Source organism: Xyrauchen texanus, chromosome 6 (genome assembly GCF_025860055.1).
Source record: "Xyrauchen texanus isolate HMW12.3.18 chromosome 6, RBS_HiC_50CHRs, whole genome shotgun sequence".
In the NCBI taxonomy this organism is placed as follows: domain Eukaryota; kingdom Metazoa; phylum Chordata; class Actinopteri; order Cypriniformes; family Catostomidae; genus Xyrauchen; species Xyrauchen texanus.
Genome location: NC_068281.1, coordinates 45,709,506 through 45,733,685, shown reverse-complemented (window position 1 = coordinate 45,733,685; position 24,180 = coordinate 45,709,506). Strand labels below are relative to the sequence as shown.

Genomic DNA, 24,180 nt, shown 5'->3' with positions numbered 1-24,180 from the left:
TTAGGGGACATCGCCCAACCCTATGCTGCTACGCTAGCATTTGTGCTACAGGTGTACGATCTTCAAAAAGATTTTCATTTACTGCATTTTGTACATTTTTTAGATCTTGTAATGTAGGAACTTTGACTCATTGATCAATATAATTTAAAAAAAGTGAATGTTTATCACCAACTTTGTATATCTCTGGGTGCCGACATATTTGTGTAACGTCATGCACCTGCATCTCAGAAAAAACAAACAAATCCGTTAAGATAGACAATGGACAAAGTGGTGCCAAAAGGAAGAACATTACATGGTTCGAGATCATGGATATAGTCCTGCTGTTAGTCGAGAGACCACTCGGGACAACATGGCAGTTAAAGTTGGTGAGTTGTCAACGTAAAATAATCTTGCAAGCTAGCTAACATTTCCATACAATATAAACTTGATATTTTAGATAACAAAATTACATGTTTGTTTGTTTTGTCTTGTGATATGGGCGGGGTGTGTGATGTTTGCCCCAGGGCGGCGTATTTAAGGCAGGCTTTAGGGCAATGCTGCAGGACTTTTGGCCCGATGGTGGGAATGCAGACCGATTTTGATCTCACGGCTTCTTGTCCAGCTGACCAGTATATGGACCTGGTTCTCACTGGCCCGATAGTGGAAAATCTTCTTTGGCACAAGGTTAATCGGCGGGCCAGTGGCCCCGAGTAAACCCCAGAAGTGACAGTGGAAATATATTAAGCCCTTGCACGCACAATCTCGCCCACATTTTTCCAGAAAATTAGCTAATTTGTGTATATTAGAGCTGTCAAAATCAACATGTGAATTAAACTATTTGACATTTCTGAGTGCTGGTTTGAATGAAGCTGAATCTTTGCTCTGTGTCTGCACTGGGTCATTACACTGAAGTACACATCAGAACAGCAATTCCATGTCAGTGAGTGTGTTTACATTTAATTTCTTGCAGTCATTATGCTTAATAAGCCAAGAACACATGCGGGTATGTAAACACAATAAATGTTGTTCTTTTATCAGTTTAAGGTCACAAATGGCATAAGAATAACCCGATCGACGCTTGATTTTTGCCCATTGTGGCCATTTCAGATTGTAAACACCTTAACTGCCATTCTCACTGGCTCATCCAATGTGCGCATGTGTTGAGTGCATGCCTCTTCAATCTTTGATGTAAAAAGCAGAGAATAATGTGATTATTTGAAATGTCACGTAATACCGGATTTCTTTAAATAAGCTGATTTTTGCATGTAATCAGCATATTTGTGTTTTGGCTTTACCATATTTTTTGTCCAAAAAACCCAGGTGGGACTTCACTGATTCCCATATTCCGTATTATTGGTCAATTTGGATAAGTATTAGTTATTGTTTGTTTGCTGTGAAAACTCTCAAATAATCATAGTATATTTATGTAATTTGTGTGAATGACTGTATAAGTGCAGTATAGTTATTTTAGTTCATAAAAGAATATGCAGTTAGCAAGCAAAAAATTATAAATTTACACGAAAACACAATACATTTAAAATGTGAAACCTGAGATATTATGAGTCAAAGAACCTTGATTTTGAAGTAAATATAGAAATGACAATCATCAACATGTTTCATAAATGTTAAGTCTCAATTTTCGGTGCAACAATGCATTATGTGAGCACTTCGAATCCATGCCTCAGACGATTTAGAGATGCGTGGGAAGTTTAAACGCTAGCTGTGATGTGCGTGCCATTTAAAAAAGTTTCGGTTTCACTCGGTTTTGTGTAATCGCAAATATTCTTGGTTGTTGCAGGTTCATACATGCTGGTTTAATGCATGACACAGATCACAGGGTCTAGCGACTCCAAGCGACAATGTTGTTTGCTGTCTAAACAGGGCTTTACTCTGTAACTGGAGATTATACAGTGCATCCGGAAAGTATTCACAGCGCTTCACTTTTTCCACATTTTGTTATGGTACAGCCTTATTCCTTATTCTTATTTCCTCAAAATTCTACAGACAATACCCCATAATGACAACGTGAAAGAAGTTTGTTTGAAATCTTTGCAAATTTATTACAAATAAAAAAATCACATGTACATAAGTATTCACAGCCTTTGCCATGACACTCAAAATTGAGCTCAGGTGCATCCTGTTTCCACTGATCATCCTTGAGATGTTTCTACAATTTGATTGGAGTCCACCACCTGTGGTAAATTCAGTTGATTGGACATGATTTGGAAAGGCACACACCTGTCTATATAAGGTCCCACAGTTAACAGTGCATGTCAGAGCACAAACCAAGCCATGAAGTCCAAGGAATTGCCTGTAGACCTCCGAGACAGGTTTGTATCGAGGCACAGATCTGGAGAAGGGTACAGACAAATTTCTTCAACATTGAAGGTCCCAATGGGCACTGTGGCCTCCATCATCCGTAAATGGAAGAAGTTTGGAACCTCCAGGACTCTTCCTAGAGCTGGCCGCCTGGCCAAACTGAGCGATCGGGGGAGAAGGGCCTTCGTCAGGGAGGTGACCAAGAACCTGATGGTCACTCTGACAGAGCTCCAGCATTTCTCTGTAGAGAGAGGAGATCCTTCCAGAAGAACAACCATCTCTGCAGCAATCCAACAATCTGGCCTGTATGGTAGAGTGGCCAGACAGAAGCCACTCAGTAAAAGGCACAAGACAGCCCGCCTGGAGTTTGCCAAAAGGCAACTGAAATTCTCTGGTCTGATGAAACAAAGATTGAACTCTTTGGCCTGAATGGCAAGCATCATGTCTGGAGGAAACCAGGCACCGCTCATCACCTGGCCAATACCATCCCTACAGTGAAGCATGGTGGTGGCAGCATCATGCTGTGGGGATGTTTTTCAGCGGCAGGAACTGGGAGACTAGTCAGGATTGAGGGAAAGATGAATGCAGCAATGTACAGAGACATCCTTGATGAAAACCTGCTCCAGAGCGCTCTGGACCTCAGACTGGGGCGAAGGTTCATCTTCCAACAGGACAACGACCCTTAGCACACAGCCAAGATAACAAAGGAGTGGCTACGGGACAACTCTGTGAATGTCCTTGAGTGGCCCAGACTTGAACCTGATTGAACATCTCTGGAGAGATCTGAAAATGGCTGTGCATCCAACCTGATGGAGCTTGAGAGGTCCTGCAAACAAGAATGGGAGAAACTCCCCAAGGATAGGTGTGCCAAGCTTGTAGCATCATACTCAAAAATACTTGAGGCTGTAATTGGTGCTTCAACAAAGAATTAGGCAAAGGCTTTGAATAATTATGTACATGTGATTGTTTTTTTATTTGTAATACATTTGCAAAGATTTCAAACAAACTTCATTCACGTTGTCATTATGGGATATTGTTTGTAGGATTTTGAGGAAAATAATGAATTTAATCCATTTTGGAATAATGCTGTAACATAAAATGTGGAAAAAGTGAAGCGCTGTGAATACTTTCCGGAGGCATTGTATAATGGCAGCTGTGCCAGTAGATTTGTCGCAACTGTTTCAAGCTTTCTGAGCACTTGTTTTGCTGCTGTCAATATGGTGAGAAGCAATTGCATTACTTCAGATTTACAGGTTTTGCAGAAATTATACAAAATTGGAAGCTACCGAAACAAAAAGCAGAGATCGGTTGAATTTGTTAAAATTCTTGCGATCGCAAATTCTTGGAGGGACTTTTTGACACTTGAGATGTATTTACTTAATTTTAATATTTGTCTTTTTTTTTTTCTATTTAGATCTGATGGATGTAAAAGAGGAAAATCAAGAAATGAATGAAGTGAAGGAGGAAAAACACAATCCTGATCATACACTTCATTGTTTCAAAATGGAACAAAATAATTTTAGTGACTCACAGACTGAAACTTTATCACAAAAGAGAACTAAAAGAACAAGAGTAAAACACTCTTTCACCTGTCATCTGTGTGGAAAGAGTTTCAAACATAAAGAAAAACTTACTAATCACATGAGAATTCACACTGAAGAGAAGCCTTTCAAATGCCATCAGTGTGGGAAGAGTTTCATACAGGCATGCAAGCTCAAGAAACATCTGCCTGTGCACTCTCAAGAAAAGTCATATAGCTGTGATCAGTGTGGCAAGACATTTTCTTCAGCATCAGTCTTAAGAACACACTGGAAAATTCATCCAAATGGGAAGCCTTACTTGTGTTCACTTTGTGGGAAAAGGTTTTCATTTGTGCAGTGTTTAAAAGTCCACCAGAGAAGACATGCCGGTGTGACAGATCATGTGTGCTCTGAGTGTGGGAAAGGCTTTTACAGAGCTTGTGAATTGGAACGTCACAAAAAAAGCCATACTGGAGATAAACCTTACAAGTGTTCACATTGTGGAAAGAGTTTCACTAGTTCAGGAAACCTGACAAAACATGAGAGAGTGCATACTGGAGAGAAGCCATACCACTGCAAATCATGTGGGAAGAGTTTCAGTAGTTCAGGAAACCTGAAAATACATGAGCGTGTACATACTGGAGAGAAACCATACCACTGCACTTCATGTGGGAAGAGATTCAGCCAATCAAGTAATCTACTGACTCATAGAAAAAATCATTGCCCTGGGTTGTCACCATGAGGAAAGTTAATCTTTATTTGCCATGCAAATTGTTTGAAATTTAGAAGATTACATTTATCTCAAAAGAACAATAACAATTATTCTTTCAATAAGAAATGATGGGGCCAAGCACACAAATGGTATGTAAGGAAGGAAGACTTGCCATTACGGATTATGGTTTTTAAGAATTTGTGGTGTTAAAAACATAAACTATAGAATTGCTTTCATTACAAATCAATTCATTATAGACCTAACTATTGACCAATGGGTGTCGCTGTCCCCAAATTTACATGGTGCAGTCAGGTTGCGGTGACAATGACACAAAGTTTCGTGTCAATTTGCCAAAGCGTTGCTGAGGTAAAGCCTTCGGTCTTGCCATCTCGCCAAATTTTGTATGAATCAGATGGACAGCCTGGGAGGAGTTTGAAAAAGTAGGTTTCAAATTACATTCTAAATGGCAAATAGGAAATATTTCTGACCGTGGCAAATTGGGAGTCATCGTGCTTGACCTGACCCAAGGAAGCATTTATCAACATTTCATTATATATTTTAACCACAAGGTGATGCTGAACTTAAACGTTGTATGTATCCTCAGGGCATGGTGCTGATGCTGCATACCAAGTTTTGTAACGATATGCCAATGCGACTGTAAAACATAACTTTTTGTTACAAAATTCAAAATGGCCTACGCCCAATATAGCGACATTAAAATTTGGAATCATCTGACTTTGTGTCCCCCCTCTGTATCCTCCCACTGAATCTAAAGAGATCTTATGATTTTAGGCCAAAGTATTTAGATATTATAAGCAAAATAGCAATTTTTTCTTTTCTCTTGACCAGTAGGTGGTGCTCTGCCAAAACTGTGCAGGTTTTTCCAAGTTTTGTTTCTAGATGTCATAGAATTGCAAAGATACAGCCTTGTGTCCATTTTGGCTTGCTCGCCATTTAATTTGTTATATAAGAACAGTAAAGGTCTATCAAAAAGCTTATGATAGCTTTTTGCCACCAGTGACCCTTGATGATACATGCCAAATTTCATTCAAATAAGACATGACCTAGGAGTTTGAAAAAGTAGGTTTTTCAGAAAATTCAAAATGGTGGAAAATCTAATAGGGGGGAAACATTTTGTTCTAGGACTAACGGTTTAAAAGTTATAAGCATAAACATAAGTTTAATTTTGAACTCTTGGTGACGCTAGAGGATTTTGTACCTTTTCCACAAATTATAAAGAAGTCAAAATATTGTTAAGAACTTTTGCTGTTGATGCTGTGAAATTCAACATATTTTGTATTAATTATTTTCTTCTATACAAAGTCTTCTGTTTAATCTTTCCTTGGTCCTGACAATCGAGTTCCACTGCAAACCTCACCGGGTCAAATTGACCCACCTTTATTTATTACAACTCAACTTCCAAATTTACCAGAGGAGGTGGTAATCAATGGAGCAGAGCCACAGAATGTATGAATGCATATGTGTGTATGAGAAAGAGTAAACACACAATAAACACATATAACGCGCACACACACACACTTATTTGTAATAGAGATGGGCATTTTATAAATTTTGTCTACTCGAGTACTCAAGGGGCAATGACACGTACATAACTATATGTATTAACAAATATCTTTGGCTGCTGCATTGTGTCTTGTTGTTCCAGTGCATTGTCTATTCATTATTAGGCAGTTATAAAATAATCTGTTACAAAATGCACAAAAGATTGAATAATCAAAGTATAATGCTTCATATTTTGTCATTATGTGAAGATCCGCTGCCCAACTCAATGAAAGGATGTGCACAACGTGCGTCTGTCTGTTCTTCCTTCAGGTTACTGTAGTAATCTTAGTAAGGTCGCACCAGTTTTTTGTAGCTACTGTCTAAATCGTCTATTTTCAAATCGTGGTTGGATTAACAGCCTATACACACACACATGCAAGTTTTTAACATGATTTATTGATGGATCACATGAAATTTGTATATTATTAAAAGCTAAATGTGACCAAAGTGATGAAAAACTACAGATAAAAACACATTTTATTAGTTTTTTAAAAATGTATTTAATTTGTAAGCAAAATGGACAACTGAAATATACCAATATTTATTAGAATGAAAATGAGAGCATGTGAATCATAAGGAAATCTAAGCATAATATTGCGATGTTTCGCAATATATCGTATCGTGTAAGGTTTCAACAAACCGTAATTTTTTTCCAAGAACCGATGATGTAATTCATGCATTACCTTCATTGGCATAAGGAAGGACAAGTCATACCATCGCTAAACTTTGTTTACCTTCGTTTCCTGTTTGCCGGTGTTTTTGAAAGTGATGAAATCATAAAAAAATACAAGACACGTTCACCTTGAATCAAAAATTTTATTCTATTTTGTTTCTTTAGGCAGCATTAACTGTATCACCAAAACACAATACAAATTCGATAAGAACACACTGTAACAAAGATTGTAGCTCTTCTACAAAGGAGGAAGCAGGAGACTGTGATATCCATCTCAAAAGGTATTTTTATTTGTTATCACTCAAACACCCACTTTTCAGCAGACTCAAACAGCACAGTCTCTGAGTGTGTGTAGCTCTCTCTCTTCCCACACTGGCATCTGGCTCGCCTTTAAATTTGTCTCCAACTCTCACTGCAAAGCTTCCAGCTGATGTATAGGACTGGGCTCTCCTCCCCCTCGACCACCTGGGACAGGGACAACACGGCTCCCAACCCCCTGTTTAACGTGTCGGTCTGTAAACCAAAAAGGAGAGCAAAATCAGGAGCATGTAACAACGGCTCACCACAAATCGCATCTTTCACCTGCATAAAAGCCGGTTGGCACGGCTTCAACCACTGCACCGGGACTGAGGCTCCCTTTTTATTGAGAACAGTCAGTGGGCTGGTGATGTCTGAATAATTAGGCACAAACCTTCTATAATATCCAGCCAGCCACAGGAATTGTCTCGCCTCCTAATTGGTCTTAGGTGGCCCAAGTGGATCCCCAGATACGTACCTCCACCCATCCAATTGGGGGTTGCCGTGAGTCCTGCCCATCGCAGCAACCTCAGAACAGCCTTCAGATGCTGCATGTGCCGTTGCCATCATAACTATATATAATGAGTCCATAAGGTGCTGAAACGGGGCCACAAATAAACTGAATGAAAGTTTCACAAATTGGTGTATGCCAAACGGTGTGGAGAAGGGTGTTTTCTCATGGGACATAGGTGTTATGGGGATATGCCAATATCCCTTTGTCAAATCCAGTGTCGAATAAAACCGAGCCGTGCCCTAGTGATCGAGCAGCTCATCAATAGGCATTTTAGACTAAATGCTAGACTAAATCTAGGCATGTTAGTGCAGCTTTCTACAATGCACTTGAGTATGAGGATGTGATTGTTGTATGGTTCTAGGTTTGGTTTTATTTGGTTCTTCTGGATTTATTCTGAAGAGGTACTGTCGTTTTTATTAACAATCACTGATCTCAGTGATGATAACTTAAAAACCTGTTGATGTGTATCCACCCCTCCCAGAACTGATGTAACTGCTTAAATTAGTTCAAATTAGTTAAAAAGGGGGTAATTTATACACTCTGATGTATTTTTACTGTTGATTATTAAAGATTATGATCGTTATGTCCATTCTACATGGGGATAATGACTCATTTGTGTTTAATTGGTACATCTGTATAAATTATCACCTGTGGGCACTTTTGCCACATCCTTTAGTGAGCGTTGTTTTGCGGTTAAACGCCAACATCGTGTCATATTTGCAGTTTCGTCTGTTGGCGGTCGATGCCCTCTGTTGGTAGGGAATAGTAAGATGGCCGCCAGAGCACTTCCGATGGCTTCACCTACTGCTGGCAGTTTAGAATTCTGTGAGAAATCCAGTTATATATATATATATATATATATATATATAGATCAGTGGTTGAGAACCACTGGTGTATGTGATTTGGCGCAATGGAGTTGTTGTAGATTGTAACTATGGCAACGACCACCCCTGAAATGCAATCTCTCTGTCCACGCCAGGCGCGATGCGACACCGCAAAATCCATAAACTAAAATGAGGATAATTGACTGTAAAATTGAGAAATCAGAGCATTCACTGATGGAACAGTTTGTTTATTGAATATACACGGTACTCAAAAGTCGAAATAAACCGGGATATCTCCCCTCTGCTATTCTGATCTGTTGTGTGTGTAACAGAGCTCCGGCTGAAGAGAATGAGACCTCAAGCACAACATTCGGTAGGTGTGTAACACCCTCTGCTCTGAATCGGCTAGTGAGATGCCAGCTATAATATACCTTAATTTATTAAAAAGAAATGGATAGCACTGTCGCTGTTGCAGTGTAATGCCGGGTTTACACATCCTCCGTGAGCGGCACGTTTTTGTTTCGGCACCCATATTAACAGATTATCCCGTTCATACTGCAAGCGTGAGTCATGAGGTGATGCATCCCAGACATGGCATTGACCGAATGGTTTCTGCGTTGAGCCTATTTTTCGTGCACGGCTCACGCTGAGCTCAGCAGCTCTGGGCAGTACAACGCTAAAATAATCAGGAGATTATAGTAAAGACACAATAGCAAATCTAAATTATTCAAACTGAACCTATAGTACACTACAATTCATATATCTGCATGCAAGTAAACTCAATTAAATAACTTAAAGGATAGAATTAATAAAATGCCATTCTGTGTATATAGGTGTATAGTACAGACAAAATATTAACCAGTCACAAAACGTGGGCGGACCATCACAAACTCACCTAGGGAAACAAAATTGTCAGAAATGACCCTGGTTGTCATGATAGATAATCATTTGTCATAATAAAATCATTTATATTTCTATACTCATAATATTATATCTGAAACATTAATATCACAACATTATTTATGTAATAGCTGTGTAAATATATTTGTCACATTTGAGCAGCAATAAACAGTCTACACCTAAATGCAGTTTCTGTGCCACCTTTGCAGTGTAAAGATCGCTTTAGTATTTCTATGAGGGGCTCTAAAACATTGCTTTTCTCCAGCAGGTGAAAATGTAATAACAAAATGGGGCCTGGGTACTCAGCGAGTAAAGACACTGACTACCAAGCCTCAACATGTGCTATGTCTCTGCAGTAATGCGCTCAAAAAACCATGTGATAAGATGTGTGGATTGACGTCTCAGATGCGGAGGCAACTGAGATTCGCCCTCCACCACCTGGATTGAGGTGTCACTACGTCACCATGAGGACTTAGAGCACAATGGGAAATTGTCATTCCTAATTGGGGAGAAATGGGGAGGGGGGAAAAAGTAAAGTATAAAATTTAAAAATCTCTAATTTAAGCTCTTTGGGGTCTGAGTTTTGTAGTTTGAGAGACCCTGTTGTAGTGCATAAGCCATTTTATGCGTTTTCCACGACAAGCGTTTCAGAATGTCCCCTCCGAGATGCTGTTGCATGACGTCACGGAAACATGGCGGCGCGCTGAGAGATTTGCAGAGTTCTGATAAACATGAACTTTTAAATAAATAAATATATCAACGTTTCGTATTAGATTAAGTTAACCACATTTACGTTTGCAGAGACATTCAAAACGGTAAACTATATTCTCTATTGATAATCATTAACCTGCAGAAAATTCTGGCATTTTTGTTTTGTTTGTTTGTACATTATTCGAGCATCGGATTCATGTTTATAAATGTCGCCAATATTCTCATCATCCTAAACGAAGACTTGTTTCAACACGAACAGGAATAACTCCAGATGTTTCAACTGAGATCTGCGGGATAAAACATTGTAAAATGATGTTTATTAAAGAAGAGAGTGAGGACATGAGTTATCCAGAATCATGCAGTTCAAATGTCATGAAAAATGAAGATACCGAGGAACAAAGAGGTTTGTGTCCATTCTTCATTATTTATTATTGTCTGTGCATGAAGATTAAAGTTATAATTGTGACGTGATTCTAGGAGTCTTGCTGATTAAAATACAGTAATCTGAAGACAAACAAAGCCTTTTTCTACAATCAAGAGAGCATTAGAAAATATTTTACACAGAATGAAAGTTTCATTGTATCTCTAGGCATTTTGCAATAATATCAAAGTAACAAAGTAAAAACATGATAACATGGATAAAACAAGTGATTACATTTTTCATAAGAAAAAACACCGAAATTTAATTATATTCCCTCACTAACCCGATATATTGTCATAAATTCACGGAAAATATTTTTTAATATCTGTGATGTGTGGATTGAAAGCCTTACCATTTCTGTCTGTTCATTTCCCCTTTATTTCTTTCCAGTGCTTTTTATAATATTGGGGTCATTTAATGTGATTTTAAATTAGTTTAATCATTGACACGTTATTGATTTCACAGGGGTTTTAGAGAAAATAATCAATGCAGAGTCCGTGACCCAGCCCGCGAGCTTGAGACCGGTCACGTGTAACCGTGCGTTCAGACCAGAGGCGTCGAGAGTGTCAAGTCGGCTGGAAGTCATTCATTTTCTATGACAGCTAGCGTCTCTCGGTGGCGAGAAGCGGAGCTGCGAGTCTTGGGCGGTGTGGGCGTCAGAGGAAAGTTCAAGTGCAGCCAACATTATGATAACGCGGTTCGGCGGCAACCTATTGGAATATAGAAGTGCCCCGCTCTAGCGAAGTGTAGAGAACACAACCGTGTAAACTTTGGTTCCCACCAAACATTAGTTCCGAAGACAAAATGGAGGAGAAACTGATTACTGTTTGCTTACAGGGATAAAAATAATATAAAACGATGCGTGGTCAAAGCTGTCTGAAATTGTTCGTGTGCCAGGTGAGATGATGAAGTGGATATTATGGTTTTTATAATATTATATGAAAATATTTCATGAGAATATACGCTACTTGTGATATGTCGTCAAAAAGATACCGGTCGACATGTCTGGATGTTTTGTGGCCCCTTTAAATATTGTTCACAAAACCAAGCATTCTCAACGAACGTTGCCGCCTATTTCAACTACGTCAGAGCATCCACGAATTTTCGATAGCGTTGTTGGCAGGGCAGCCAGAGCGAATATTGAAGCTCTTGCCGCCTCTGATCTTTTTTTTGTGTGTGTGTGTTTTTTTAATTTTTTTTATTTTATTGTTTGCAATGGGAGTGCAACGTATATATATATATATATATATATAAAAAAAAAAGCATGACGAGGTCGTTGAAGTTTGCTGGTTTTTAATTAAAACATTTAATATGGAATCCAGAAAATTAAAACGGAAAACACAATTTGTATCTTTGAGACTTTATTAAGTTCTTTTAATCAAGTAATTTTCTGTGTAATTTCATAAAACATCTGAGGCTTTTTATTTAATAGTATCAATATGGAGGTACCAGGCCTGGTATCGGAGCAATCCTACATGTTGAGCAGCGCAGACACATGAAATAGTTTATCATTGCAACTCAACAAGCAATGTTTGTTAGAATGATTTCTTGCTTTTATACAAAGCAACTATAAATGAGGAACGTAAGCAATTTGTCATACAAAAGTCAACAATATCTGCAGTATCACACTGCCAAGTTCTCATAGTGGTTGAAGTAGTAAAGTAAAGCAAAGATTTTTTTTATTCAATTATTTATTTTGATTGTTAAATTGTAAGTACATTAAATGTGGATTGGTTAAGTGCTCAAGGAACAGATGTGTTTTCAGCTGTTTCTTGAATGCAAGAAGATCCTGTGGAGGTTGGAAGCTCATTCCACCACAGCAGAACAGAGAGGGTGAATGATCGTGAAATAGATTTTGTGCCTCTTTGCATGGGACCACCAGGCAAGTTCATTGACTGCAGAGAGCGAGTGGGGACATAGACCTGTAGGAGTGAATTGAAGTAAGAGGATGCTGTTCCATTGGCTGTCCTGAAGGTTGGAGTCAAAGCCTTAAACTTGATGCAGGCAGCTACAGGTAGCCAGTGGAGTGAAATCAAGAGTGGGGTAACATGAACCCTCTTTGGCTTATTGAAGACCAGACGCGCTTCAGCATTCACGCGTCAGACCGTCCAACGGGACATTACAGTAGTCCAGTCTTGAACTGACCAGAGCATGTTCTTTGTGTCTAATCAATGGTATTTCTTGTCAAATGTCAGTACGTGACGAACAGGTCGGCTGGCCGTCTGCCACAATGGCATGAGCAAAATGATATGCCACTCTGCAAAATGTACCCTCATTTGGTATTTTTATACCTTGGTTAAGAGTTAAAGAAGTGCATAATGCAGGCTTTATCTTAACATATCTACTGGTAGGTTTGTTGTGTTACTGTGGTACTTCAGTTTTGCAGCAAATCGAATTAAGACTGAAGTATACATTGATTTTCTGTGTTTCTGATTGGATCTTGGATATTATTTGCAGGGCTCGACAATAAAGATGGCCCATTTAATAACTAGGTAATGTTTAAAAATGTTTAACATTAATTCGAAATGCGAATGCTGTTTTAATTCACCATTGCTGTTATTATTTTGAGAGCTGTTCAGCTGCAGGGTGAAGATGACTATTTAAAAAAAGTCTACTTCATATCATCCTCGTAAAGTCAAGTCAAGTCAATTTTATTTGTATAGCGCCTTTCACAACACACATCGTTTCAAAGCAGCTTTACAGAATATCAGCATTAACAGACGATAAAACTGTAATGTCTATAAAGTCGATTAATCATCATTGTGTAATTTAGATAAAATACGATTTTTAATAGTGTTTAAAAATAAATAAATGATAATTGTATTAATAGCCCCAGTGAGCAAGCTGTAGGCGACTGTGGCAAGGAACACAAAACTCCATAAGATGTAGATTAATGGAGAAAAATAACCTTGGGAGAAACCAGACTCACTGTGGGGGCCAGTTCCCCTCTGGCTAACATTATGAATGTAATGTAAATATGAATTATGTATAGGTAAAACAATGGTTTAAAATTATTAAACTAAGTGTTAAGGGTCAGTGATTAAACATCGATTGTGTTTGAAGATTAATGACCAAAGTCTTTGAAGTCCATCTTGATTAATTGCAGAAGTTTACATAGATGCAATTGTCCTTGTTAATTGGCTGATGAAGGCTTTTGTTGGCAATAGTTAGTCTAAGCATTTCATTTCAAGATCTTAGTTCATAAATAGACTGAGGTGATGCAGGTTGGAGTTGGCATCATTTCATCCTCTGAAGTCCGTAATAATAGATTGAAGTGATGTTTGGCTGGCACCGGCTGCATTTAGTCATCATAATTCTGCGACATGTAGCAGTGGAGTCCAACATGAAGCAGGAATGGTGCTGGATCCAGCCGGTTCTGGTGACCTCAGTATAGGAGTCCCGAGGTTGAGACAGGGAAACAAATAAAAAGATGTAAGCGTAGATGCCATTGAATTTATTGCAGAGTTAGAGATCATGCTCAATGTTTCTGGTTTCTGTTTCCGGCAGACCCAACTAAAGCAGCCTAATTGTGGGTTGGAGGATAAATTAGGTGTATGCCTGGCAAAATAGATGAGTCTTTAGTCTAGACTTAAACTGAGAGAGTGTGTCTGCATCTCAAACAGTGTTTGGGAGACTATTCCATAGTTTAGGAGCCAAGTATGAAAGGATCTTCCTCCTTTAGTGGATTTTGATATTCTAGGAACTATTAATAGGCCAGAATTTTGCGATCTTAATGAACGTGTTGGAATATAGCGTGGTAGAAGATCACTTAAGTACTGCGGAGTTAGACCATTCAAAGCTTTGTACGTAGTTAACAGAATTTTAAAATCAATATGGAATTTAACAGGTAGCCAATGTAACGATGAAAAAATGGGGCTAATATGATCATATTTCTTGGTTCTCGTCAGCACTCTGGCTGCTGCATTTTGAACCAATTGAAGTTTATTTATAGATCTTGCTGGACATCCTCCCAGTAATGCATTACAATAATCTAGTTTTGAGGTCATGAACGCATTAATTAGTTTTTCTGCATCAGCAACCGAGAGCATATGCCTTAATTTAGCAATATTTCTTAGGTGGAAGAATGCTGTTCTACAAACATTTGTAATTTGATTTTCAAAGGATAGATTGATATCAAATATAACACCTAAGTTCTTCGCTGTTGAAGATGATGTAACAGCACATCCATCTAGAGCCAAATTATATTTTAGTGGCTTATTTTTAGAGTTTTTTGGTCCAATAATTAGAACCTCTGTTTTGTCAGAATTGAGTAGAAGGAAATTTCTGGCCATCCAATCTTTTATTTCATTGATACACTCTGCTAATTTTGAGAATTGTGAAATCTCATCTGGTTTTGAAGAAATATAAAGTTGTGTATCGTCAGCATAGCAGTGGAAACTTGTTCCACGATTCCTGATAATATCTCCCAGGGGAAGCATATACATGGAGAAAAGCAGAGGCCCTAAAACTGATCCCTGTGGCACTCCATATTTAACTTTTGTTTGGTTTGACAATTCCTCATTTACATAGACAAAGTGGTAGCGGTCTGCTAAACATGACCTAAACCATGCTAATGCAACTCCACAAATTCCAACATAATTCTCCAGCCTAGTCAAGAGAATGTTGTGATCTATTGTGTCGAATGCAGCACTTAGATCTAATAGCACTAGAAGAGACATGCAGCCGCGATCAGATGATAAGAGAAAGTCATTTGTAACAGGTAAGTGCAGTCTCTGTATTGTGATGAGGCCTAAATCCTGATTGAAATTCTTCATATATACTATTTCTCTGTAGAAATGAACATATTTGGGAGGATACTACCTTTTCTAGTATTTTTGACATAAACGGGAGATTTGAAATCGGTCTATAATTAGCAAGTTCTCCAGGATCAAGTTGTGGCTTCTTAATTAGCGGTTTGATAATTGCCATTTTAAAGTTTCTTGGGACATGTCCTAAGCATAGCGAGGAGTTAATGATATTAAGAAGAGGTTCTGATATTACAGGAGATACCTCTTTTAAGAGCTTAGTTGGTATAGGATCTAACAAACAAGTTGTGGCTTTTGATGTTTCGCTAAGTTTTGTTAGCTCTTCATGAGCTAGCGAAGAATTGAAGTTGCACATGAGGGAAATTATTCGACACTGTTTTCTGAGGTGCTATGACAGATGATTGTATAATTCCAATTTTATTTCTGATTATTTCAATTTTATCTGTAAAGAAATTCATGAAGTCATTACTCTTGAGCTGTGATGTAATATCTGGTTCTGTTGAGGCTTTATTCCTAACCAATTTAGCCACAGTACTGAATAAACATCTAGTATTGTTGTGGTTATTTTCTATGAGTTTACTAAAATATGCTGACCTGGCAGCTTTCAGTGCGTGTTTGTAGCTACAGACACTATCCTTCCATGCACCCTGAAATACTTCTAATTTTGTATTTTTCCACATGCGCTCCATTTTCCGAGCTGCTCTCTTGAGAGCATGAGTGTGATCATTGTACCATGGTGCAGGGATTATTTCTTTAATTTTCTTTAATCGAAGTGGGGCGACAAAATCAAGAGTGCTAGAGAAGACCGTATTTATATTTTTTGTTATTTCATCAAGTTCTTCTGGGCTTTGGGGTTTATTGAGTATATGAGATAGATCTCGAAGAGTATTAGTGAAGCTATCTTTAGTGTTCGAAAGAATAGTTCTACCTGAACGATAGCGTGGTGTAGATTGAGTAACATTAGCTGATTGCAGCATGCAAGAGATGAGGTAATGATCCGAGATGTCATCGCTCTGCTGCAGAATTTCTATATTATCAACATCAACTCCATATGAAAGAATGAAATCTAGCGTATGATTATCGTGATGAGTTGGTCCTGTTACATTTTGTCTGACTCCAAGAGAGTTGAGAATATCGATAAATGCTAATCCCAATGTATCATTTTCATTATCTATGTGAATGTTGAAGTCACCAACAATTAAGGCTCTATCTACAGTAACTACAAGATCTGATAAAAAAATTTGCAAATTCACTAAGGAAATCTGAATAAGGCCCGGGTGATCTATACACTGTAGCAAGGGTAAAGGACGACAGAGATTTTTTATTTATATTTGTATTTGACAGTGTCACATTAAGCATTATTAGTTCAAAAGACTTACATTTATATCCTGTCCTCTGAGTAACACCAAAAACTTCACTGTAAATTGTAGCAACACCTCCTCCTCGACCCTTCAGACGAGGCTCATGTTTATAACAATAACCTGGGGGAGTAGATTCATTTAAACACCTGTTACATTTTTCATTTCAGGATTGTACAGTTTTTTTTATTTCTGTGCTTTGTATATAAGTCAGTTTTGGTCTTGTTTGGGGTTGTTTAATTTCATGTTTAAATATACATGCTTAAATTGTAGATTAGGCTAATATCTACCTACTGCATATAGAACATCACATACAAAGTAGCAACGTCCCAAAAGTTGACAGCATGACTAAACGAGTGATTAAAAACCCATCATCTGCTCCACTGAACTCTTCCCTGAAAAAACAAATGTGTAAATGGCCGGACAGCTGAGATTAATATTTATGAATTAATATCTGTACAGCGCTTATATGGGGTTTCATAAGTAATTAAGTTTTGTTATTTACAGCTGTCTTGCAGATTATGAATGTGAAATATTTAAAGCATGAAGGTAAAAAAAAAAGTTCAGGTTTGGCAGGGCAATTAGAAAAAATACATTTAGCCCTGATGCATGACCCAAATTTCTTCAGCTTGCTGTAGTGCGACCGCTTGGCTCCGAAGAAAGAAATTTGAATGAACGTGCCTGCTGGCCTCCATTTATTACCCGTATGTCGGAGGGAGTGGCATGCAAATTCAACTCGCCAATTCTCATTGGCCTTTTCTCAAAGATCTGAAGGTGCTTCGGGCTCTCAAGATCGACACCTAATGTCACTTCATCGACACAACGTCTCGTTCCCTCAATCAGGGAACGGAGGTTACAACAGTAACCAAGACGTTTTGTTATTTACATCTGTCTTGCAGATTATAAATGTGACATTTTTAAGGCCATGATGGTAAAAACAAAGTTTCAGGGTTGGCAGGGCAATTAGAAAAAATACATTTAGCCCTGATGCATGACCCAAATTTCTTTATTAGCACAGTCTGCACGGGCTGTCCGCATGCGGCCCCGTTTTTCTCAGTACACGGACAGTCTGCATCTGTACATATCTTCAGCTATGCGCCTGCTGACTGTAAGAGGATTGGATAGCAGTCGTAGCACGTGTGCGTGGAACCCTTTTTTGTTCACATTTGTGAATGTGTGACATGTCATAATAACATATGTCTTACATGTCTCCTGTATTTCTCCTATAAAATATGGAGTCAATTTTATTTCCCTAATTTTAATATTTGTCCTTTGAAATTAGTAACAACCATTTTGTGTTTTCATTTTAGAGCTGATGGAAGTGAAAGAGGAAAGTCAAGGACTGAATGAAGTGAAGGAGGAGAAACACAATCCGGATCAGACACTTTATAGTATAAAAACTGAACAAAACTCTTTTAGTGAGTCACAAACTGAAAATAATTTCTCCCAAAAAAAACCTAAAAGAACAAGAAACAAATATTATTTCACCTGCCCTCAGTGTGGTAAGAACTTCTCCGAGAAAAGTCACCTTCAGAGTCACTTAAGAGTACACACCGGAGAGAAGCCTTTTATCTGCCATGAGTGTGGAAAGAATTTTACACGTAACGGAAGTCTTAAAAAGCATATGATAATTCACACTAGAGAGAAGCCTTTCAAATGTCTTCAGTGTGGGAAGGCCTTTCATAAAGCTTACGGCTTGGAACGCCACCAAAAAATTCATACTGGAGAAAAACCTTACAAGTGTTCACATTGTGGAAAGAGTTTCACTATTTCAAAAAACCTTAAAGCTCATGAGAGAGTGCATACTAGAGAGAGGCCGTACCATTGCACTTCATGTGGGAAGAGTTTCATTAGGTCAGAAAACCTGAAAGCACATGAGAGAGTGCATACTAGAGAGAGGCCGTACCATTGCACTTCATGTGGAAAGAGTTTCATTAGGTCAGAAAACCTGAAAACACACATGAGATTGCACACTGGAGAGAAGCCATACCACTGCACTTTATGTGGGAAGAGTTTCTTTAGGTCAGATAACCTAAAAGAACACGAGAGAGTGCATACTGGAGAGAAGCCGTACCACTGCACTTCATGTGGGAAGAGTTTCATTACGTCAGAAAACCTGAAAACACACATGAGATTGCACACTGGAGAGAAGCCATACCACTGCACTTTATGTGGGAAGAGTTTCTTTAGGTCAGATAACCTAAAAGAACATGAGAGAGTGCATACTGGAGAGAAGCCGTACCACTGCACTTCATGTGGGAAGAGTTTCATTACGTCAGAAAACCTGAAAGAACATGAGAGAGTGCATACTGGAGAGAGGCCGTACCACTGCATTTTATGTGAGAAGAGATTCATTAGGGCAGGAGACCTGAAACTACATGAGAGAGTGCACACTGGAGAGAAGCCGTACCACTGCACTTCATGTGGAAAGAGTTTCATCAGGTCAGAAAACTTGAAAGCACATGAGAGGGTGCATACACGAGAGTGGCCATACCACTGCACTTCATGTGGAAAGAGATTTATTAGGTCAGAAAACCTGAAAGCTCACATGAGAGTGCATGCTCGAGAGAAGCCGTACCACTGCAAATCATGTGGGAAGTGTTTCTTTAGGTCAGACAACCTGAAAGTACATGAATGAGTGCATACGGGAGAGAGGCCGTTCCACTGCACTTCATGTGGGAAGAGTTTCACTACATCAGGAAACCTGAAAATACATGAAAGAGTGCATACTGGAGAGAAGCCGTACCACTGCAATTCATGTGGGAAGAGTTTCAGTACATCAGGAAACCTGAAACTACATGAGAGAGTGCATACTGGAGAGAAGCCGTACCACTGCACTTCATGTGGGAAGAGTTTCAGCAGCTCATGCACTCTACAGACTCATAGGAAAAATCATTGTCCAGGGTTGTCATAGTGAGCAAAGTTAACATTTATTTACCTGGCAAATAGTACGAAATTTAGAACAAGAAAAAGCTACATTGAATTTCTCTCAATAGAACAATTATAATTAGAGATGAAGTATATGTAATCTACAATAGCACCACCGAAGGGAATTGCTAAATAAAAATGCTTTCAAAACAAGTTTCTGAATACGTCCCTCATTTTTTTAATTGTCTGTTTTTGAGGAAAATAAATCTATGAATGCTTACTCTACACATTAAGCTGGGATAGAAGAAAGTATTTTAACACATTACCTGAAGTGCTTTTAGAGATGTCATTCTATGTAACGGGTAAAATTACATTTGTGATTTCTCAACAAACCAAAAGGAAGTCAAAACATTAGTTTAGAAAACTGTGATGTTTAATGCAACAATATTTGTATGAATTATTTTCTTTTATGATGGGACTAGCCGTAGAGCTAAATTATGCTAGCAGTGACACAGGGTGAATCTCAGTGTGCGTTCTTACGTTCTCGTGGACTCGTTTACGTCACCATTCAGAAATCGAGGATGCATCGGATGGTGACTTGTGGGCAAGAACGTCTCGGTTACATACATAATCTCGATTCCCTAAGACGAAGGGACATTGCGTTTATTAACGCATATGGGGAGTACCTTCATACACTACCTATTTTAAACCTCTACAATAATGCCAATATTCTATTGACTATGGTGTTTGTGCCCCGCCTGTTTTGGTGCGAAAACACCATTTCCTCAGAATTTCTGTCTGAGAACAAGGAGCGCATCGCTTGTGCCTCAAGAACTCTTGAGTCTTGTAGTGCGACTAGCATTCACAATGTCTCGTTCCATTTGTCTCAGGGAACCGAGGTTACGTACGTAACCAAGACATTCCCTTACGACTCAGTCCACTTGACATTGCATTTATTAATGCATATAGGGAACAGAATCCCATCATGCGGCACTGCACTACATAACTTCCCAGAGAGGAAACATGGTGGCGCAGTCTTATGGGGAAGCAACCAACATGAGCATGCCATTCATAACAAATATATGAACTATAGTCATATAGTATGAATTGCTTATGAACCCAGTCGAGAAGGGATTTTATTTATAATTAAGTGCTTGTGACTTTATGGGATTATAACGGCCTGAATGCAGGCGGTTATGTAAATGACAGGGAGCCCATACTTAAAGGGAAGGGCATAAGTATATATATATATATATATATATATATATATATATATGGCCAATGAATAGCAAGTGCTCTAAACAGAGTGGATTTGTGAAGAAGGAAACGTTACGTCTAGGTTGTAAAAACTTGGTAATGTGTTTGCGAGGACCATCCTGCTGCAAAACATATGACTTGTAAGGACACACCATTCGTCCATGCCCATGAGGAGGCCATGCCTCTAGTTGAGTGTGCTTTAAGACCAATTGGGCAAGCAAGGGTAATTGCATCGACAATCCAGTGAGAAGACTTTGCTAGGAGATGGACATTCCTTTTGTGTGTCCTCCATAGCATATAAAGAGCTGATCTGAAAATGGAGACAGTCTGAATTAGCGGGTGATCTCAAAGTATGCGTGTAGCACCCACACAGGGCATAACAAATGCAATGATTGTTCCTCATCTGAATTAAATGGAGGAGGGAAGAAGGTCTGAAGGTGAACCACCTGCGCTTTGAAGGGTGTGGTCAGGACCTTGGGTACATAGCCTTTCCTGGGTTTGACAGTGGCTCCTGAAAGGCCGGGGCCAAACTCGACATGAATTGTCAACTGATAATGCATGCATGTCACCTACCTGTTTTACTAAGGCAGAGCCAGCAGTAGTACGGACTTAATGGAGAGCATGCACAAATCAATCGAGTGCAAAGGCTCGAAGGGGGGCCAAGCGAGAGATTTTAGGACTAAAGTTAAGTCCCAAGTTGGGACTGTAGCTGGCCGAGGTGGGTTTAATCGTCTTGCTCCTTTAAGGAACTTTGATTAAATCATGCTTGCCTATAGAGGCGCCGGTTTCATGTGCGTGATACGCATATATTGTTGCCACATACACTTTGAGCGTTGACTGGATGAGTCCTGCATCTAATCGCTCTTGAAGAAATATGAGAATTTCATGTATGGGGCAGTTTACTGGGTCCTTGCTGTGTGAGAGACACCAATCAGTGAACACCTTCCATTTTAGTGCATAGAGACGTCTTGTAGACGGTGCTCTGGCTTGTAAAATGGTGTTCATGACTGAATGTGTCAGTTCTGGAACATGTAGTGCGCTCCGTTCAGGGGCCACACATGCAGGTTCCACAGTTTTGGATGCCAGATTGTGCCTTGCGCCTGATCACCCCTTAGCATGACAGTAGGCCTTCACCGTAATTCAGGCGGCTTGGGACATATGTCACTCATCATTCTTGACAGTTGCAGTGAATGAATTCCGCCTTGGCTGTTTATATATGCCACAACTGTCATGTTGACTGAGCTAACCAGGACATGACAGCTCATTATTTCTGACTGAAAGCCTTTAAGGCTTGAATTACAGCTGATAGCTCTAAGCGGTTGATGTGCCACGCCCAACTCGCACCTGTTCAGGTGCCAAAAGTTGTGTGTCCATCGCACACCACTCTCCAACTTGTGTTGGAAGCATCCATGGTCACCACTTTCTGCCTGACAACTTGGGACTTAGAGTACCAGTGGGTACAGTGTGTATTCTCCACTATAGATCGATTTCTTCTTTGCCAGATTTTTCCCAAATCCTCAATACAGTTTGAGGGTGAAGTCTCCTGAATTCCACCTTGGTGGTTTATATAGGTCACAACAACACAAAATAATTTATATTTGCTGATAAATTAGAACTGTTCTGTATTAAAAAAAACACACAATAACAATCAGATATAAAAAAAAATGAAAAACAGTCAAAAAGATCACACAGCCATTGTATAGATCATGATTAGTTCAATATAAAAACAAATGTGTTTCATTCATACAGTGAGTATTAGCATTAGTATTAGAGTGTTACTTCATGAAAAATAAACTGAAAAAATAGAAAATGACCTAACACAACTTGCAGTGATCCTGAATCAAACAAGCTCGCACTCGATGTCATATGTTGTGTAAATCCAAAGGTATTGCTCAAAGAGTATCATGAAAGCTACCGAAGGCCAGCACGAATATGGTTTGCTTTAGCAATGCTGTTCTCTTAGGAGCGATTCACTGAAACTCATTGAGGGTGTCAGATTTCATATTAGGTCAGGTGTCCCACATGTGGACCAGAACCAAAGCGCACATACATAGACTGCACAAGAGGGTGCTCAACACACATTTTTTTAGAGTGAAAACCAAACAAAGTGCACTGACATTTATAAAGTGGTAGTAATTTAAGTATTTAAATTTGTTTTCTTTTTTTTTTTTTTTTTTTGCATTCACAGTTTTCGGTTATTCTGTTTTAATGTTACATAAACCATTCATTATTGCTTGGAGAGCTTATTTGGACACTTGTTTCCAAGGTAGACTTTTTTTTTATTATCAATGATTCAGTATGCTATAAGTTTGGATTGCTTTGTCCTGTCAACAAATATCCTGGTATAGTTGACATGCTGATACAATCTTACATCTTTTTATAGGATGCCCCAGCCGATTAACATTCCACATGGAGAGAAATATTTGACCTATATTAAAGTGTGACATATTGACATACAAAGAAATATTGTATACCCAAGGCTAAATTATATAGACCACAATTCAACATCAATGTAACCATAAAATCCTTAATAACCTACAGAATAGAAAAAAAGATGTGCTTCAACCGCACGCATAAGTCTCAACTGGTTTCCATCCACGCTCACAAGATTTTCCGCAACACAATTGCTACAAGATTACTTCAGTCTGGTTCTTTTTATTTATTTATTATAATTTTTTACATAAACTGTATAATCAAGCTGAACATTAAACATTAATTAAATTAAAAACCCCAGTAAATAACAACATTGAACATTGATTCTCCCAGCGGTCATGAGAGCCCCCCCAAGTAATGCTATTCCTGTTTTTGCACATACCTTCAAATGTCACACATATATGGAGCACACATTCTATTATGACCACAGGCCTTCATGCACACACAGCAAACTGCATGTTTGCCCGTCAGACATAACTGTGGTACAAATCAACAATGTTTTCATTGATTACTCCTGATTAACTTGATAAAAATATACTACAAAAGCACCTCAGTATACAGCCTCTAGAGGCAGCATTTTCCTGGTTTCAGATACAAGCTTGAGCAACAATCTCGTGACAGTTAAAAGGGCCTGGATCGCCTGTTTGGATTGTCACAGGTCAGACCATCATGATTTGTGAATGAGAGGAACTTTTGATAATCCTAAAGTTTTCGATTCTGGATAATAGAATTCATGCTTCACAGGAAGATAATATATTAGTGCTCGATGCTAAGAAAACGCTGGATTTTCGTGAGGTTCATGAATGAAATCTGTTTAAACGAGGTATCTGCATATTTGCAAATGGTATATAATAAGTTTTATTGATTGCTCAGTCACTTCACTTGCAAGTAGGTGATTTTTGGCACCTTCAAGAAAATAACTGGCCAAATGGGAAAATGGATCGTCCGATGCCGATAATGAAAATTGTCAGAATATCAGCTGATTTATCGGCCTCTGCGATATATCAGTCGACTGCTAATCTTTTTTTCTGTTCTGTGGGTTTTTAAATATTTTATGGTTGCATC

The 24,180-nt window shown here is 38.7% G+C and overlaps 4 protein-coding genes across 5 annotated transcripts in view; all 4 read left to right on the top strand.

The window, feature by feature from the left end:
• LOC127644886 (zinc finger protein OZF-like) overlaps positions 1 to 24,180 on the top strand; it is a 385,071-nt gene that overhangs the window by 85,215 nt on the left and 275,676 nt on the right. The window lies entirely within an intron of this gene.
• LOC127644888 (zinc finger protein OZF-like) overlaps positions 1 to 24,180 on the top strand; it is a 143,564-nt gene that overhangs the window by 7,120 nt on the left and 112,264 nt on the right. The gene's annotated exons all lie outside the window — the stretch shown is intronic.
• LOC127644924 (zinc finger protein 239-like) lies at positions 139 to 6,190 on the top strand. The gene is made up of 2 exons (XM_052128380.1): positions 139 to 365; positions 3,713 to 6,190. Exons 1-2 carry the CDS (start codon positions 293 to 295, stop codon positions 4,558 to 4,560), a joined length of 921 nt encoding a protein of 306 aa, XP_051984340.1. The 5' UTR covers positions 139 to 292; the 3' UTR covers positions 4,561 to 6,190.
• Positions 9,995 to 19,629, top strand: LOC127644896 (zinc finger protein 501-like). The gene is made up of 2 exons (XM_052128335.1): positions 9,995 to 10,415; positions 17,868 to 19,629. Exons 1-2 carry the CDS (start codon positions 10,322 to 10,324, stop codon positions 19,193 to 19,195), a joined length of 1,422 nt encoding a protein of 473 aa, XP_051984295.1. The 5' UTR covers positions 9,995 to 10,321; the 3' UTR covers positions 19,196 to 19,629.